Source organism: Heterodontus francisci, chromosome 49 (genome assembly GCF_036365525.1).
Source record: "Heterodontus francisci isolate sHetFra1 chromosome 49, sHetFra1.hap1, whole genome shotgun sequence".
NCBI classification, from domain to species: Eukaryota; Metazoa; Chordata; class Chondrichthyes; order Heterodontiformes; family Heterodontidae; genus Heterodontus; species Heterodontus francisci.
In genome coordinates this window covers 10,077,421-10,095,336 of record NC_090419.1, presented here as the reverse complement: position 1 = coordinate 10,095,336, position 17,916 = coordinate 10,077,421, and the positions used below count along the sequence as shown (strand labels likewise).

Sequence of the window (17,916 nt, the reverse complement as noted above, 5' to 3'; positions counted from 1 at the left end):
CACGGAATCCACCTGTCCAAGGGCTGGGCTCAGGCCGAGGGTGACTAAAAAGAAGGAGGGTGTGGAGGCGGAGGCCTCTGATGACATGGAGGTCGCTGACCCTCTGCGCCCTGGTGGGAAAAAGAGAAGGCACCCCTCCACAGAGGTAACGAGGGGCCCTGAGGCGCAGGGCCTATCTGTCGGAGGGGAGCTGTCTCCTGTTTCGGGTCCCCAGGTTTCCCCTACCGCCACCACCAAGGCGACAAAGTCCAGGCAGGAGTTCCCTATTCCTCAGGATGGAGGGGAGGGGAAGGCCCCGGTACTTGAGGCCCCTCCTGAAGGAGTAAGTGGGGCCCTGCTTGTGGTGGGGGAGCCTGGGGACGCCGCCCATTCTGCCACTGCTACTGGGTCGGATGCCCTGAGTGAAGGGGAGGGCGAGGCCCCAGAGGGTCGGCCCTCCCAGCCGGAGTCCACCACCAACCAGGAGACACCCGACCCGTTTATAAACGAGAATGCTGCCCCATCTGCTGGGCTTGTGGGTGCTGGCGGAACGGGAGATGGACTCCTCTCTCCGCCTCCGGTCTCGGCTCCGGCTGGAGTTCCGGAGTCGAGAACTTCTGTCTCCCCTGGACCACTCATTGGCCTGGGGACGGAGGTGGAGGGGGGGTCCTGAACCGCTGGTACCCACAGGCTCCAGTTTCACAATAGAACCCAGAGAGGACTCCTCCACCATCGATCCTGGGGGTGGGATCGTGACGGAGGCGGGACCAGCTGGTGCGGCCGGGGCGCCCGCCCCACAGTGTGTGGTGGATTTGTCGGCCGCAGGCAGTGATGACCCGGAGGAGGATGGGGATTCGGTGGGGGGCACGGAGGATGACCTTGATTCCATCGCCAGTGAGGTGGTGGAGTCCCTCGTGCCTCCCACCGAATCTCCTCTCATCCCCACGGCCGAACTCCGGGATTTCCTCGCGGTTTGCAGGGGTTGCCGCAATAAAGTTCAGCTGGCCCTCGACCGCTGGTCGAATCTGGCGCTGATCATCCAGTCTGTCCGTGCCGCCCTTAAGATAGCGGGCAAGCGCGCGGGCGTGAAACTGGTTGAGAGGCGCCGTTTTAATGTGTTCCTCAATGGGTTGCTGGGGGAGTGGAAGGCCAGGTGCACTTCCACTCCCTCCTCACAGTGAGCTGTTGGTGACTGGTTTTAAGTACCTTTGACATGAAGATAACCATAGCCAGCCTCAACATCAACGGCAGCAGGGGGTCTCACCGCAGATTTCACAATCTCTCAGTCCTCAGGGAAGGGAGATACGCGGTGAGCTTTCTGCAGGAAACCCACACCATTCCGGGAGACGAAGCCACCTGGCTCCTGGAGTGGCAGGGTGGGGTCTACATGAGTCACCTCACCCCTATTTCTAGTGGGGTGGCTATCTTGTTGGCCCCGACTTTTCAGCCGGAGATCTTGGGGGTCAAGGAGCTAGTGCCGGGCCGCTTGCTCCACCTCGCCGTTCGCCTGGGTAGCGTGCCGCTCCACTTTGTGAACGTGTACGCGCCCAGGCCCGGCGCGTTGCAAGCGCGCTTCTTTGAAGAAGTGTCCGCTCTCTTGAGCTCCATCGATAGCGGCGAGTGCATCATCCTCGGGGGGGGGGGGGGGGGGGGGGTTTAACCGCACCCCCGAAATGGGGGATCGCTCCGGTCCCAAGCGCGGCCAAGCGTCGGTGGAGAAGTTGAGGGGACTGATCAGCTCCCTTAACTTGGTGGACGTCTGGCGGAATCTCCATCCCGACTCCAGCGCCTTCACGTGGAGGTCTGGAGGAGGAGGGTCGCGAATCAACCGCCTCGACATTTCGCAGGCGTACGCCTCCCGCGTCTCGGCGGCCTCCATGTGGTTGGTGCCGTGCTCGGACCACCGCTTCGTGTGGGCGGGTCCTCGTACTGGCACTTTAACAACCGGCTGCTGGAGGACGAGTGATTTCGGGACTCGTTCTGTCGATTCTGGGCCGACTGGAGAAGGAAGCAGGGGGGCTTCCCCTCCTTGAGGCTATGGTGGGATGTGGGCAAGACGCACATCCGCGTCTTCTGTCAAGAGTACGCGAAGGGGTCGACCAAGAGGCGGGAAGCCGAGATCGGGCGCCTTGAGAGGGAGGTGCTCGACTTGGAGTCCCGCCTCGGTCATGCCGTCGCGGACCTGGCTCTGTGGCAGGCGTACAAAGAGAAGAAGGGCGCGCTGAGGGACCTGCAGCTCATAGGGTCCCGAGGCGCGTACGTGAGGTCGCGGATCCAGATCCTGGAAGATTTGGACCACGTCTCACCCTTCTACTACTCGCTGGAAAAATGGCGGGGGGTCCGTAAGCAGCTCGTTGAGCTGCTGGCCGACGACGGATCCTCCATCACGGATCCGGAGGGAATGGGCCTCCTGGTCCGTACTTATTACAGTGCGTTGTTCTGTCCGGATCCGTCCAGCGAGGATGCGCGCAGAGTTTTGTGGGAGGACCTGTCGCAAGTCAGCCCAGACGGCGCCGAAGGATTGGAGGCTCCGCTCACGTTGGCGGAGCTGACTGGTGCCCTCCACCAGTTCTCAAGGGGCAAATCCCCAGGGCTGGATGGGTTGACCGTGGAGTTCCTCAGTGCGTTCTGGGACGTCCTGGGGGACGATTACGCGCGGGTCCTGGGGGAAAGCCTGGTGACCCTCTCGTGGCGCAGGGCGGTCATTGTCCTGCTGCCGAAGAGGGGCGATCTCCGCCTGTTTAAAAACTGGCGTCCGGTCTCCCTCCTCAGCACGGATTATAAGATCTTTGCCCGGGCTATGTCTACCCGCCTGGGCTCCGTGCTGGCCCACATGATCCACCCCGACAACATCCACCTGGTCCGGGACCTGATCCATCTTTCCCAGAGGACAGGTCAGTCGGTCGCCTTTCTCTCCCTCGATCAGGAGAAGGCGTTCGATAGGGTGGATCACGAATACCTTTTCGGGATTCTGCGTGCTTTCAGACTCGGGCCGCATTTCGTGGCCCGGGTCCGACTTTTATACGCCGCCGCAGAGTGTCCAGTCAAAGTTAACGGGTCCTTGACGGTGCCCCTTCACTTTGAGAGAGGAGTGCGTCAGGGATGCCCAATGTCCGGCCAATTGTATACCATCTGCGTGGAGCCCTTCCTGTGCCTGCTTTGCAGGAGGTTGACGGGATTGGCTCTGCGCGAGCCGGCCATGCGGGTCATCCTCTCGGCTTACGCCGACGACGTGCTCCTCGCGGTCACAGATCCCATTGACTTGCGGAGGATGCGCGACTGCCAGCAGACCTTTTCTGCCGCGTCCTCCGCGAGGATCAATTGGGAGAAATGTTCCGGACTCCTGGTGGGTCAGTGGCGGGTGGACTCCCTGCCGGAGGAGATGACACCTTTTGCGTGCAGCACCATGCACCTCCTCTATCTGGGAGTCCACCTTAGCCCCGCTGAGGAAGCCTGGCCGGCAAACTGGCAGGAGTTGGACGCGAAAGTCACCGCTCGGCTGGGGCGCTGGACAGGACTGCTCCGAGTGCTTTCCTACAGGGGCCGAGCGTTGGTCATAAACCAACTGGTGGCCTCCATGTTGTGGTACCAGTTGGTCACTTTGGCCCCGCCCCATGTATTTGCCACCAAGATCCAGAAGAAACTCGTCGATTTCTTCTGGGGTAAGAGGAAACACTGGGTCTCTGCCGCGGTCCTGAGTCTCCCGATTGAGGAGGGCGGTCAGTCGCTGGTGTGCGTCCGCACCCAGGCTGTGACTCTCTGCCTTCGGACCCTACAGAGATACCTGTACGTCGAGCGTCCTCCCAGATGGTGTGCGCTGGCGACGTATTTTTTCCGCCAGTGTCACTGCCTTCAAGACGACACGCAGCTCCCGGTGGAGTCCGTTAGCCGCGCCTCTCTGAGGGAGTTGCCTGTCTTTTACCGGGATCTATTCCGAGTCTGGAAAATGGTCGCCTCCAGTCAGGGCGCTCCCCTGCCGGCGGAGGAGAACGCCTCGGCTGTCCAGGCGGCCGACTCCGGGGACAGTCCTGCGGGCGGAGGAGTAGCTGAAACCCCCGGGATGCCCCTCACTGTGGGTGGCAAGGGGGCTCGGGAGTGCGGAGCGATCCCGGCCGAGCTGACCCCCGCTTGGCCGGAACTGCTCATCGGACCCAGGCCCCGAAACCCTCCTCGGGAGCCGGTCCCGCACAACCTGAGCCGCCTCTCAGAAATGCCCTCCGTGCCATTCCAATCGGTGCGGAGGGGTTTCCTGTGCGGGCTGCTCCTGCACACACTCCACTTCCTCGCCCTCGTCAGCCGACCGGACACGCCCTGGCGGTCCGCGTTGCCATCTGGCGGCGAGGGGAAACCCCGATGGAGGTCTCTCTACGCGGTAGTCTGCCCCCTTTACATCGGGGACCTGGGGTGGAGGGTGCTGCATAGAGCAGTCCCGTGCATTAGACTTTTAGGTAGGTTCACGGACTCCCAGGCCGCCTGTACTTTCTGCGGCCTGGACGAGTCCGTGTTCCACGTTTATAAGGAGTGTGCGAGGTTTGAGTATCTGAAGGGGCTGCTCCTCAAATTCTGGCTGCACTTCAGTCCCACGCTCCTGATCTTTGGGCACCTGGAGCGGTGGGGCTTGGGCCGGGAGGAGGATCTCCTCGTCTGTCTGCTCCTGGGCCTGGCCAACGTGGCAATTCACAGGTCCATGTTGCGGGCCGTCGGGGGTTCCGTCCTCCCCGATTGCCTGCCCCTCTTCCGCGGTTACGTTCGCGCCCGGGTGTCCCTGGAGGAGCACGCGGTGTCCGCCGGTACGCTTGAGGCCTTCCGCGACCGGTGGGCACCGCAGGGACTGGAGTGCATTGTCGACGCCGAGAATGGCATTTTAATTTGAGTTTTTTGTTGATTTATCTGGTTTTAATAAAGTCATTTTAAAACTGTAAATATGTATATAAAGGGGGCCTGAGGAATAAAGGCCCTCTCGATGTGAAAAATATAAAAGGGGCCTGGGGTATAAAGGCCACCTTAAGAATAAAAAAAAAAACAGGGTTAGATACTGAGGAAAAAAAAAAAAACGGGGTTAGATAGAGAGTAAAGCTCCCTCTATGGCACTTTTTTTAAAACCCATGCTGCTCGCCCTGCGACGACAGTGACTGTCATTCTCGAGCAAGGGAAAGGGAGTTGAGTGTGAGATGTAGGTCTGGCCTGGGTACGGACAGCAGGTTGCCTTACCTGACGAGCAAAAGTGACCCAGTTGAAATGGGTTGACTTCCCCCTACTCCGAGCCCACAGATGCCCAGATCAAACTGAACCCATGACATTTGAAATGGCCTCTCCAGGACCGCAGCTCACCAATGGTCAGCATCCAATCAAACAGGTATTTAATGCTTCAAAACACTGCTTTTCAGCTCCGTAATGTCACCAATCTCTGCTCCCTGCCTTGGCCAATCTGCTGCTGAAACCCTCACCCCCGTGCCCCAAACTTGGGGCATCATGCCCACTCTTTCAAAGGTATCGCTCGCTGGCAATTGCAAGCAGGAGTGCCAATCGAAGGCTGGAGGTTGACGGGGGGGCGGTGGAGCCCAATCTTAAAATTAAAGCCTGACCTTTCAGGAGCGATAAGCAGGATGCTCTATGTTCTAATGCAAAGGTGCTGGAAATCGAGATCCCACTCTCTGCCAGGTCGATTCTAGAGGGGACACAGGAGTTGTGAAGATTGAGATGGATCGATTTTTATTGGGTAAAGGAATCCACCAGCCAGTCGAGCCTGTTACACAGGAACAGGAGGAGGCCATTCAGCCCCTCGAGCCTGTTACACAGGAACAGGAGGAGGCCATTCAGCCCCTCAAGCCTGTTCCGCCATTCAGTGAGAATTCATGGTTGATCTGTGAGCTAACTCCATATTCCTGCCTTTGCTCCATTTAAAATGAACAATTGATCCAGCATCGATTGCTGTTTGCGGGAGAGAGTTCCAAACTTCTCCCACCCTTTGTGTGTAGAACTGTTTCCAAATTTCACTCCTGAAAGGTCTGCCTCTCAGTTTTAGTCTCTACTCCCCCAGTCCTCGACTCCCCAACCAGCAGAAACAGTTTCTCTCTCTCTACCCTATCAGTTCCCCTTAATATACTGAAACCTTCAATCAAATCACCCCTTAACCTTCTAAATTCCAGGGACTACAACCCTTGGAGACCTGGTATCATTCTGGTAAATCTCCAGTGCACTCCCTCCAAGACCAATACATCCTTCCCAAGGTGTGGTGCCCAGAACTGTTGACAATACTCCAGGTGTGGTCTAACCAGGGGTGTGGAGAAGTAGAAGGGCCATTAAGGTAGGACATGAGAACAGGACAGTGTAGTCAGCAGGGGAACAAGACAGAAATTGATGGCGCCGGGTGGAGAATTAGCACCGCCACATTGGCCCTGGTCATCTCCTCCTGTGCCCAATGATCGCTGTGCCCCCCACCCCCCCAACCTCAACTCGCTCTCCGTGTCTCTGAGGTTAAACCCAGGGGTGCCAGATCATAATGCAGTTACACTTACCACTTTTCTGTTCTTCGGTGAGCTGTTCAACCTGCAAGGGCAGGTGAGAGGGGGAGAGAGAGAGAGAGAGAGAGAGAGAGAGATCATCACTTGGGATTACTCAGTACTGACCCTCCGGCAGTGGGGCGCTCCCTCGGGACTGACCCTCCGGCAGCGGGGCGCTCCCTCTGTACTGACCCTCCGGCAGTGGGGCGCTCCCTCTGTACTGACCCTCCGGCAGCGGGGCGCTCCCTCTGTACTGACCCTCCGGCAGTGGGGTGCTCCCTCTGTACTGACCCTCCGGCAGCGGGGCGCTCCCTCTGTACTGACACTCCGGCAGCGGGGCGCTCCCTCTGTACTGACCCTCCGGCAGCGGGGCGCTCCCTCTGTACTGACCCTCCGGCAGCGGGGCGCTCCCTCTGTACTGACCCTCCGGCAGCGGGGCGCTCCCTCTGTACTGACCCTCCGGCAGTGGGGCGCTCCCTCTGTACTGACCCTCCGGCAGCGGGGCGCTCCCTCTGTACTGACACTCCGGCAGCGGGGCGCTCCCTCTGTACTGACCCTCCGGCAGCGGGGCGCTCCCTCTGTACTGACACTCCGGCAGCGGGGCGCTCCCTCTGTACTGACCCTCCGGCAGTGGGGTGCTCCCTCTGTACTGACCCTCCGGCAGCGGGGCGCTCCCTCTGTACTGACCCTCCGGCAGATCTCTCAGCCACTATTGGAAAAAAAGCAGGGCAGAGTGGGTGGCAGGGGGAGTTCTTCGCTGTGTCCTAGGGCTGATATTTATCCCTCAACTAGCATCACTAAAGCAGATTATCTAGTCACTATCATATTGCTGTTTGTGGGATCCTGCTGTGCACCAATTGGCTGCCGCTTTTCCTATATTTCGACAGTTATCACACTTTGAAAGCTCTTCATTGGCCCTGAGGCGCTTTGGGATGTCCCGAGGCGGTGAAAGTCGCCGGACAGATGCAAGCTCGCTCTTTCTATTCTTGTTTAACCGAAGGGATTTCGCCAGAAGTCTTTCTGCTGAAGAGTTTCACTCACTGCGGCTTTGTAAATATCGTCCATGGTGAGATCGGTGAGGCCCTCGCAAGACGAGTGGGTTCAGGGTTGTCGGCAAGGAGAGACACGGTGGTCTGTCCTGTGCCCCTTTGTGTAAGTCTGAACTGATTGTCTCTTTACGTCACCCTGTGTCTCTCAGCTGACATTCCAACACGGCCTGTTATAAATAGCACAGGCTGAGTCAAGGGAGGGAGGGGTAACGGGGGCTTTTGAAGGGCACCGGCCAGGAGGCAACAGCTGAGCAAATGCCAGTGCCTTGTCGTGTCGGGTGTTCTGCGGGAAGTTGGAGGGTTGACCACAAGCCTTGCTCTGCTCCCTCCACACCACCCTCCTGCCCTGAGAGGGGACAGGGCAGCAGTGGATAGAGTCGGTTCGATTAGGCAGACTGACAAACAACACGGAGGAGAATTTCACCTGTCAATGGCTGCTGAAACCTAGGCCTCAATTTAGTGAGGAATCTTCTCTCTAGAAAAGAGGCGGCTGAGGGGTGACCTGATGGAGGTCTTTAAAATGATGAAGGGGGTTTCGATCGGGTAGACGTAGAGAAAATGTTTCCTCTTGTGGGGGGGAGACCAGAACTAGGGGGCCATCAACACAAGACAGTCAGTAATAAATCCGATGGGGAATTCAGGAGAAACTCCTTTCCCCGGAGAGTGGTGAGAATGTGGAACTCGCTCCCACAGGGAGTGGTTGAGGTGAATAGTATCGATGTATTTAAGGGGGAAGCTGGATAAACACACGAGGGAGAGAGAAATAGAAGGATATGGTGATAGGGGGGAGATGAAGTAGGGGGTGGGAGGAGGCTCGTGTGGAGCAGAAACACCAGCACGGAGCGGATGGGCCGAATGGCCTGTTTCTGGGCTGTAGACTCGATGTAAATCTATGAAATCTGACTCCGTGAGTGGATAAAGGTTTGCAATGACCTTGAATCCAAATTCTCCTCCTTCCATGTCCCCGCTGCCGTCAACAGCTGCGTTCCCGTTCCCCCACATCCCGGGGCCAATAGTTGTCCCTTGATACCACCCAGAGAGAGTGCAAATAGGCTTCTTGCCTACAACAGTGCCCACACTTCAAAAATACTTCATTGGGTGCGAGGTGCTTTGGGATGTCCTGAGGTGGTGAAAAGTGCAGGAGAAATGCAGCAGTTATTTCTCTCTCTCTCTCTCGCTGTCTTTCTGTGCGAGCTGGCTGACCTGCCACTATTGCTTCAACCCAACTGCCAATCAAACCCCCACCCCTCAGCTCCCCCCTGGAGTCTTCTTTCCCAAGTCATTTCCCCATCTCGAGGTGGGTGTCCTCCACCTTCCCCAAACCTAGATGCTTCGAGCTGACGGCTGGGGGAAATCAAGGCCAAATAGTTGGACTGGATTAAGAGCTCAAGGTCATTCTATTTTTCTCGGCTCCTGTTCTCTTGCCAATCAGACTATTGTGTAACAGTCAGTCCTACTGCTTGACTAATCATTCTCAGAATGTTCTTTGTGCCTCTATTTATAAAGCTCAGGCATCCCGTGTGGGAACAACTTCGAACCATAATCACCCTATAATCACGCAGCACAGTTCGGCCCTTTGAATCTCCACCACAAGGCAATCCAGTTAGTCCCACTCCCCCCTGCTCTTTCCCCATATCCCTGCAATTTTACCTCCAAGTATTTCTCCAATTCCCTTTTGAAGGCTCCGACTAAATCTGTATTCATCGCCCCCTCAGGCGGTGCGTTCCCGATCTCAAATGCACGCTGCGTAGAGTTCTCCCTCCTGTCACCTCTGCTTCTTTTGCCCATCCCCTTAAATCCATGTCCTCTGGTTATCGACCCTTCAGCCAGATTATCTGGGTCATTTATCACATTGCTGTTTCTGGGATCTTGCTATGCACAAATTGGCTGCTGCATTACCTGCAAGAGTGACCACAATTAAAAAAAAAACGTCATCGGGGTGTGAGGCGCTTTGGGGTGTCCTGTGGTGAAAGGCGCTGGAGAAACTCCGAGTCTTTCTGTAATCTACTCTTCCTCCTCTCTCTCTCTCTGAAACTCATGCCTCCAAGTGCCCTGGCCAATGCGCCCATTCTCGGTGTGTGGCAGGGAGGCAGACTATTCCACTGTGGAGGAGGCGCGGTACATCCCTCCAGTTTCCCAGTAGGCTGGGGAAGGGTCGTTGGATGAACAGCCCGGCTGGTTTTGTCTCTGTCTCTAGTCTGGCCCAGGAGCCTCTGACCCAGCGGGAGCTGACCAACAGCCTCAGGAATAGCAGCTGAGACCGCACTGTGCGTGTCCCACTTGAGATACTGGGAGTGTGGCCAACATCCATGTGATCTTCAACACAAAGGCTTTCTCTCACACACTCATATTTTATCTCTATCTCTCACTGTCTCTCTCTCTCTCTCTGTGTCTCTCTTTCTGCCTCCCTCTCTCTCACTTGCCCTTTCTGTCCCTCTCGCTGTCTGTCTCTCTATCTTTCACTCTTGCTCTCTGCATCTCCCTGTCTTGCTCTCTATGCCTTCTCTCGCGCTCTATGCCCCCTTCTCTCTCTCTCTGCACACCCCTTGCTCTCTATGCCCCCCTCTCTCTCTCTGCACCCCGCCTTGCTCTCTATGCCTCCTTCTCTCGCTCTCTGCACCCTGCCTTGCTCTCTATGCCCCCTTCTCTCGCTCTCCATGCCCCCTTCTCTCGCTCTCCATGCCCCCTTCTCTCGCTCTCTATGCCCCCTTCTCTCGCTCCCTGCACCCCCCTTGCTCTCTATACCCCCTTCTCTGGCTCTCTGCGCCGCCCTCTCTCGCTCTCTGCGTCCCCTTTCTCGCTCTCTGCGCCCCCCCCTCGCTCTCTACAGCCCCCCTCACTCTCTGCGCCCCCCCTCGCGCTCTCTGCGCCTCCTCTCTCGCTCTCTGTGCCCCCCTCGCTTGATCTCTGCGCCCTCCTCTCGCTCTCTGTGCCTTCTCTCTCGCTCTCTGCGCCCACCTCTCTCGCTCTCTGCGCCCTCCTCTCGCTCTCCGCGCCCTCCTCTCGCTCTCCGCGCCCTCCTCTCGCTCTCCGCGCCCTCCTCTCGCTCTCCGCGCCCTCCTCTCGCTCTCCGCGCCCTCCTCTCGCTCTCCGCGCCCTCCTCTCGCTCTCCGCGCCCTCCCCCTCTCGCTCTCCGCGCCCTCCCCCTCTCGCTCTCCGCGCCCTCCCCCTCTCGCTCTCCGCGCCCTCCCCCTCTCGCTCTCCGCGCCCTCCCCCTCTCGCTCTCCGCGCCCTCCCCCTCTCGCTCTCCGCGCCCTCCCCCTCTCGCTCTCCGCGCCCTCCCCCTCTCGCTCTCCGCGCCCTCCCCCTCTCGCTCTCCGCGCCCTCCCCCTCTCGCTCTCCGCGCCCTCCCCCTCTCGCTCTCTGCGCCCTCCCCCTCTCGCTCTCTGCGCCCTCCCCCTCTCGCTCTCTGCGCCCTCCCCCTCTCGCTCTCTGCGCCCTCCCCCTCTCGCTCTCTGTGCCCTCCCCCTCTCGCTCTCTGTCCTGAATTTGAACCCAGATGAACGGTCTGCAAAGTGGCACTGGGGGAGGTGGGGATGAGATGAGGGGGTGATGGGTACACTCAGTAAAAGCCCCAACTCTCCTTTTGATTTCTCTTCCAGTCCAAACCAAGGCATTGTCGACACCTCGAAAGAATGCACTGGCTGTCAGCACCGTGATCTTATTGCAAATTGTCCTTGACTGAGGGAGAACAGTGATACAACAAAAAGATTCAGCTGTTTCACAAACCACTCTGTAATGTCAAGGAGAATTGCTTTGGCATTGTGTATCATCTCCCTCACACCTCCGTCCCCCAACCGACCCCGGGTCTTTACCCAAGCCCTGTGATCTGGAGGTAGGAGAAAAAGAGAGGGAGAAAGAACTCGTGCGATTGTGAGAGAGAGAGGAGCCATAGACAGCCAGAGTGGCAGGCAGAGAATCAGAGAGAGAGACGGAGATTGGGAGAGACAAAGATAGAGAGAAAGAGAGCTTGCCTGATTGAGAAAGGTAAAGACAGAAAGATTGAGAGAGAGAGAGAGAGAGAGAGAGACCGACCAAGAGAGAGAGCTTGCACAATTGAGAGAGGTAAAGACAGAAAGATTGAGAGACCGACCGAGAGAGAGAGCGCTTGCACAATTGATAGAGACTGAGAGATAGAGATAGACAGAGAGAGATAGCCAGTGAGTGAGAGATTGAGAGACAGAGACTGAAAGATTGAGAGAGATAGAGAGGGACAGAAAGAGAGATAGAGAGATAGAGAATTGGAGCTAGAGTCAGAGATAGTCAGAGAGATTTGAGATACATAGCAAGATGGAGACAGAGAGACTGAGTGTGAGATAGATAGAGACAGAAGTGTATGCAAAAGAACCCACAGCCACTATTGGAAGAGCGGGGTGAGGGCGGGGGAATTCTCCCCAGTGTCCTGGGCCCTATACTTATCCCTCAACCAACATCACTAAAAACAGATGATCTGGCTCATTTATCACATTGCTGTGAGTGGGATCTTGCTGTGTGCAAATTGGCTGCCGCGTGTCCGACATTACAACAGTGACCACAGTTCAAAAGAAGTGCTTCATTGGATGTGAGGCACTTTGAGAAGTCCTGAGCTGGTGAAAGATGCTGGAGAGATCAGAATCCTTTCTGTCTCTCTCTCTCTCTCTCTCTCTAATTCCTATCACTGGCTCGTTGGCAGTGGCAGATTCCGGGGGCCTGGAATGGAGTGACCTTTGAACCTATGCATCATTCCCCAGCCTGAGGACGCGGTGAGGGAGTATTGTGGAAGAGGGAATTCCCCACCGGATTAGGGAAGGATGAGGGTTTAAGAGGATCGCAGTACAAATTCACCCGCCGGGACCATGCACAGGGGATTTGAGTTAGTGGGTCCCACAGAATTTTCAGCCCACTTTAATTCCGTTCCGGTTCCTCCCGCGAGGCTCAGGGCCCGGGTGCTGGAACCAGGAATTTCCACATTCTTGTGCCCCTGAATTTCCACGACGCCACTCTGGAATGTTGCTAGGAGATATTTTCATAGGAGCCCAAACCCCACCCAGCCCACTCTGCCTTCCGCAAGCCACCCATACACCATCCCAGCCCATCCAAACCCCACCTTAAAACCGAGCACCCCCGTCCCCCACCCACTGAACCACAGCAGATCCCACCTTTAAACTACCGCCATCACACCCACCCCGACCTCCCCGTCCCAAACCTCACCCCCCCCGACCCGCACCCCCCGTCCCACACCTCACCCACCCCGACCTCCCCACCCCCCCACCCGTCCCAAACCTCACCCGCCCCGACCTCCCCCCGTCCCAAACCTCACCCGACCTCCCCGTCCCGAACTTCACCCACCCCGACCTCCCCCATCCTGAACCTCACCCGCCCCAACCTCCCCCGTCCCGAACCTCACCCGCCCCAAACCTCACCCACCCCGACCTCCCCCTGTCCCGAACCTCACCCGCCCCAAACCTCACCCACCCCGACCTCCCCCCGTCCCGAACCTCACCCACCCCGACCTCCCCCTGTCCCGAACCTCACCCGCCCCAAACCTCACCCGCCCCAAACCTCACCCGCCCCAAACCTCACCCGCCCTGACCTCCCCCTGTCCCGAACCTCACCCACCCCGACCTCCCCCCCCCCATCCCAAACCTCACCCACCCCGACACCCCGACCTCCCGTCCCAAACCTCACCCACCCCGACACCCCGACCTCCCGTCCCAAACCTCACGCACCCCGACACCCCGACCTCCCGTCCCAAACCTCACCCACCCCGACACCCCGACCTTCCGTCCCAAACCTCACCCGCCCCGACCTCCCCCCGTCCCAAACCTCACCCGACCTCCCCGTCCCGAACTTCACCCACCCCGACCTCCCCCATCCTGAACCTCACCCGCCCCAACCTCCCCCGTCCCGAACCTCACCCGCCCCAACCTCCCCCCGCCCCAAACCTCACCCACCCCAACCTCCCCCTGTCCCGAACCTCACCCACCCCGACCTCCCCCTGTCCCGAACCTCACCCACCCCGACCTACCCCCGTCCCAAACCTCACCCACCCCGACCTCCCCCCGTCCCAAACCTCACCCACCCCGACCTCCCCCCCCCCCCCCCATCCCAAACCTCACGCACCCCGACACCCCGACCTCCCGTCCCAAACCTCACCCACCCCGACCTCCCGTCCCAAACCTCACCCACCCTGACCACCCCCTCCCAAACCTCACCCACCCCGACACCCCGTCCCAAACCTCACCCACCCTGACCACCCCGTCCCAAACCTCACCCACCCCGACACCCCGACCTCCCGTCCCAAACCTCACCCATCCTGACCACCCCGTCCCAAACCTCACCCACCCCGACACCCCGTCCCAAACCTCACCCCCCGTCCTTAACCTCACCCACCTCGACCTCCCCCCGTCCCAAACCTCGACCTCCCCCCGCCCCGGGGAGGTCGGGGCGGGTGAGGTTTGGGACGGGGAGGTCGGGGCGGGTGAGGTTTGGGACGGGGGGGAGGTTGGGGTGGGTGAGGTTTGGGACGGAGAGGGGTTCGGGGTGGGTGAGGTTTGGGACGGGGGGAGGTCGGGGTGGGTGAGGTTTGTGACGGGGAGGTCGGGGTGGGTGAGGTTTGGGACGGGAGGTCGGGGTGGGTGAGGTTTGGGACGGGGGGGCGTCGGGGCAGGTGAGGTTTGGGACGGGAGGTCGGGGCGGGTGAGGTTCGGGACGGGGGGAGGTCGGGGCGGGTGAGGTTTGTGACGGGGAGGTCGGGGCGGGTGAGGTTTGTGACGGGGAGGTCGGGGCGGGCGAGGTTCAGGACGGGGAGGTCGGGGCGGGGGAGCGGTCGGGGCGGGTGAGGTTCGGGACAGAGGGGAGGTCGGGGCGGGTGAGGTTCGGGACAGGGGGGAGGTCGGGGCGGCTGAGGTTCAGGACGGGGGGGGTGGCGGGGCGGGTGAGGTTCAGGACGGGGGGTGGTCGGGGTGGGTGAGGTTCGGGACCGGGGGAGGTCGGGGCAGGTGAGGTTTGGGACGGGGAGGTCGGGGCGGGTGAGGTTTGGGACGGTGGGGTGTCGGGGCGGGTGAGGTTTGGGATGGGAGGGTCGGGGCGGGTGAGGTTCGGGACGGGGGGAGGTCGGGGCGGGTGAGGTTCGGGTTGGGGGGAGTCGGGACGGGGGGAGGTCGCGGCGGGTGAAGGTCGGGGCGGGTGAGGTTTGGGACGGGTGAGATCGGGGCAGGTGAGGTTTGGGACGGGGAGGGGGTCGGGGTGGGTGAGGTTTGGGACGGGGGGAGGTCAGGGCGGGAGAGGTTTGGGACGGGGGGAGGTCGGGAAGGGTGTGGTCGGGGAGGGTGTGTGTGAATCCTTAGGAGTATTGACAGGCAGAGAGATCTGGGCGTACATGTCCACAGGTCACTGAAAGTGGCAACGCAGGTGGATAAGGTAGTCAAGAAGGCATACGGCATACTTGCCTTCATCGGTTGGGGCATAGAGTATAAAAATAGGCAAGTCATGCTGCAGCTGTACAGAACTTTAGTTAGGCCACACTTAGAATATTGCGTGCAATTCTGGTCGCCACACTACCAGGAGGACGTGGAGGCTTTGGAGAGGGTACAGAAGAGGTTTACCAGGATGTTGCCTGGTCTGGAGGGCATTAGCTATGAGGAGAGGTTGGATAAACTCGGATTGTTTTCACTGGAATGACGGAGGTGGAGGGGCGACATGATAGAGGTTTACAAAGTTATGAGCAGCATGGACAGAGTGGATAGTCAGAAGCTTTTTCCCAGGGTGGAAGAGTCAGTTACTAGGGGACATAGGTTTAAGGTGAGAGGGGCAAAGTTTAGAGGGGATGTGCGAGGCAAGTTTTTTACACAGAGGGCGGTGAGTGCCTGGAACCTGCTGCTGGGGGAGGTGGTGGAAGCAGGTACGATAATGACGTTTAAGAGACATCTTGACAAATACATGAATAGGATGGGAATAGAGGGATACGGTCCCCGGATGTGCAGAAGGTGTTAGTTTTGGTAGGCATCAAGATCGGCGCAGGCTTGGAGGGCCGAATGGCCTGTTCCTGTGCTGTACTGTTCTTTGTTCACCCTGACCTCCCCATCCCAAACCTCACCCACCTCAACCCCCCCATGCAAACCTCACTCACCCACCGCTCGACATCCCCCTCCCTACCCAAACACTCTGACATGCTCACAAGCACTTGCGTGCACACACACACACACTTATTCACAGTTGTACACACACACAGTTACTCAGAAGCAGTCACTCACACTCACACACACAACCACCCCCCCCCCCCCCACCCTATGACCAGTGTTCAAGTACTCTGATACCTCACCAGAGATTTCCCTCACTCAGGCAGAACCCTGGCGCCATCCCCTACCCCTCCTGCAACTGGAAACAGATGGCAGGAAGCGGTTTGGCAACGTGGCAATGGGAATTCATGGGAACGGAAAGCAGAGCTGCTGAGCCTGTGTTCGTGTCTCGGTGCCTTGGGGCTCCCTCAGTACTGACCTTCTGCAGTGCGAGGCTCCGACAGTGCGAGGCTCCAACAGTGCGGCATTCCCTCAGCAGTGACCCACTGACAGTGCAGCGGTCTCTCATCCACCACAAGAGGGCTATTCCACTACAAGAGGGCAATTCCACCACAACAGGCAATTCCACCACAACAGGCAATTCCACCACAAGAGGGCTATTCCACCACAAGAGGGCAATTCCACCACAAGAGGGCAATTCCACCACAAGAGGGCAATTCCACCACAAGAGGCTATTCCACCACAAGAGGCTATTCCACCACTACAGGCTATTCCACTAGGAGAGACTATTCCCCTACAATAGGCTATTCCACTAAAAGAGGGCCATTACACTACAATAGTCTATTCCACTACAACAGGCTATTCTACTAGTAGGGACTATTCCACTACAATAGGCTATTCCACTACAATAGGCTATTCCAACACAATAGGCTATTCCACCACAAGAGGACTATTCCACCACAAGAGGACTATTCCACCACAATCGGCTAATCCACTACAAGGGAACTAATCCACCACTTTGGGCTATTCCACTACAAGAGGACTATTGCACTACAATAGGCTATTCCAGTACGATAGGCTATTCCACTGGAAGAGGCTATTTCACCACAACAGGCCATTCCACTACAATATGCTATTCCACCACAAGAGGACTATTCCACCACAAAAGGCGATTTCAATACCAGAGGGCTACCACAACAGACTATTCCACTACAAGAGGCTATTCCACCACAACAGGCTATTCCACTACAAGGGGACTAATCCACCACTATGGGATATTCCACTACAAGAGGGCTATTCCACCACAATAGGCGATTCCAGTACAAGAGGGCTATTCCACCACAACAGGCTATTCCACTACAAGGAGACTAATCCACCACTGTGGGCTACTCCACTTCAAGAGGACCTGTCCACCACTATAGGCTATTCCACTACAAGAGGGGTATTCCACCACAGTCGACTGTTCCACTACAAGAGGACTATTCCACTACAATGGGCCATTCCACTACAAGAAGGCTATTCCACTAGTAGGGGCTATTCCACCACAACATGCAGTTCCACCACAATAGGCTATTTCACCAGTAGGGGATATTCCACTACAAGAGGACTATTCCACCACAAGAGGACTATTCCACCACAAGAGGGCTATTCCACCACAATCGGCTAATCCACCACAATCGGCTAATCCACCACAATGGGACTAATCCACCACAATGGGGCTATTCCACTACAAGAGGACTATTGCACTACAATAGGCTATTCCACCACAATAGGCTATTGCACTAGAAGAGGACTATTCCACTCCAAGGGGACTATTCCACCACAATAGACTATTTCACTAGCATGGGCTCTTCCACAGGAAGGCGCTATTTCACCACAATTAGCTATTAGACTACATTAGGCCATTCCACTACAATTGGCTATTCCACCACAAAAGGACTATTCCACCACAATAGGCTATTTCAATATCAGAGGGCTATTCCACCACCAGAGGGCTACCACAACAGACTATTCCACCACAACAGGCTATTCCACTACAAGAGGGTTATTCCACCACATTAGGCTATTCCACCACAATAGGCAATTCCACCACAATATGCTATTCCACTACGAGGGCTATTCCACCACAATAGGCTATTCCACTACAAGAGGGCCATTCCACCACAATAGGCTATTCCACCTGAACAGGCGATTACACCACAATCGACTATTCGACTTCAAGAGAACTATTCCACTGCAATAGGCTATTCCACTGGATGGGACTATTCCACCACAATAGACTATTCCGCTACAAGAGGGCTATTCCGCTACAACAGGTTATTCCACTACAACAGGTTATTCCACTACAATAGGCAATTCCACCACAACAGGCAATTCCACCACAAC

General features: G+C 57.6%; 1 protein-coding gene across 6 annotated transcripts in view; it reads right to left on the bottom strand.

The window, feature by feature from the left end:
• LOC137358434 (troponin C, slow skeletal and cardiac muscles-like) overlaps positions 1 to 17,916 on the bottom strand; it is a 45,315-nt gene that overhangs the window by 14,000 nt on the left and 13,399 nt on the right. For 2 of the 6 annotated variants that reach the window (XM_068024400.1, XM_068024399.1), the window contains exons 2-3: positions 7,524 to 7,698; positions 6,498 to 6,528 (exon numbers count right to left, since the gene is read on the bottom strand). In XM_068024400.1, the coding sequence (XP_067880501.1) occupies positions 6,498 to 6,528; positions 7,524 to 7,547 (55 nt within the window). In that variant the 5' untranslated portion in view covers positions 7,548 to 7,698. Of the gene's footprint in view, positions 1 to 6,497; positions 6,529 to 7,523; positions 7,699 to 9,181; positions 9,431 to 16,009; positions 16,109 to 17,916 lie in introns of those variants that run through there. The other 4 variants (XM_068024401.1, XM_068024396.1, XM_068024397.1 and 1 more) reach the window with 4 other exon arrangements.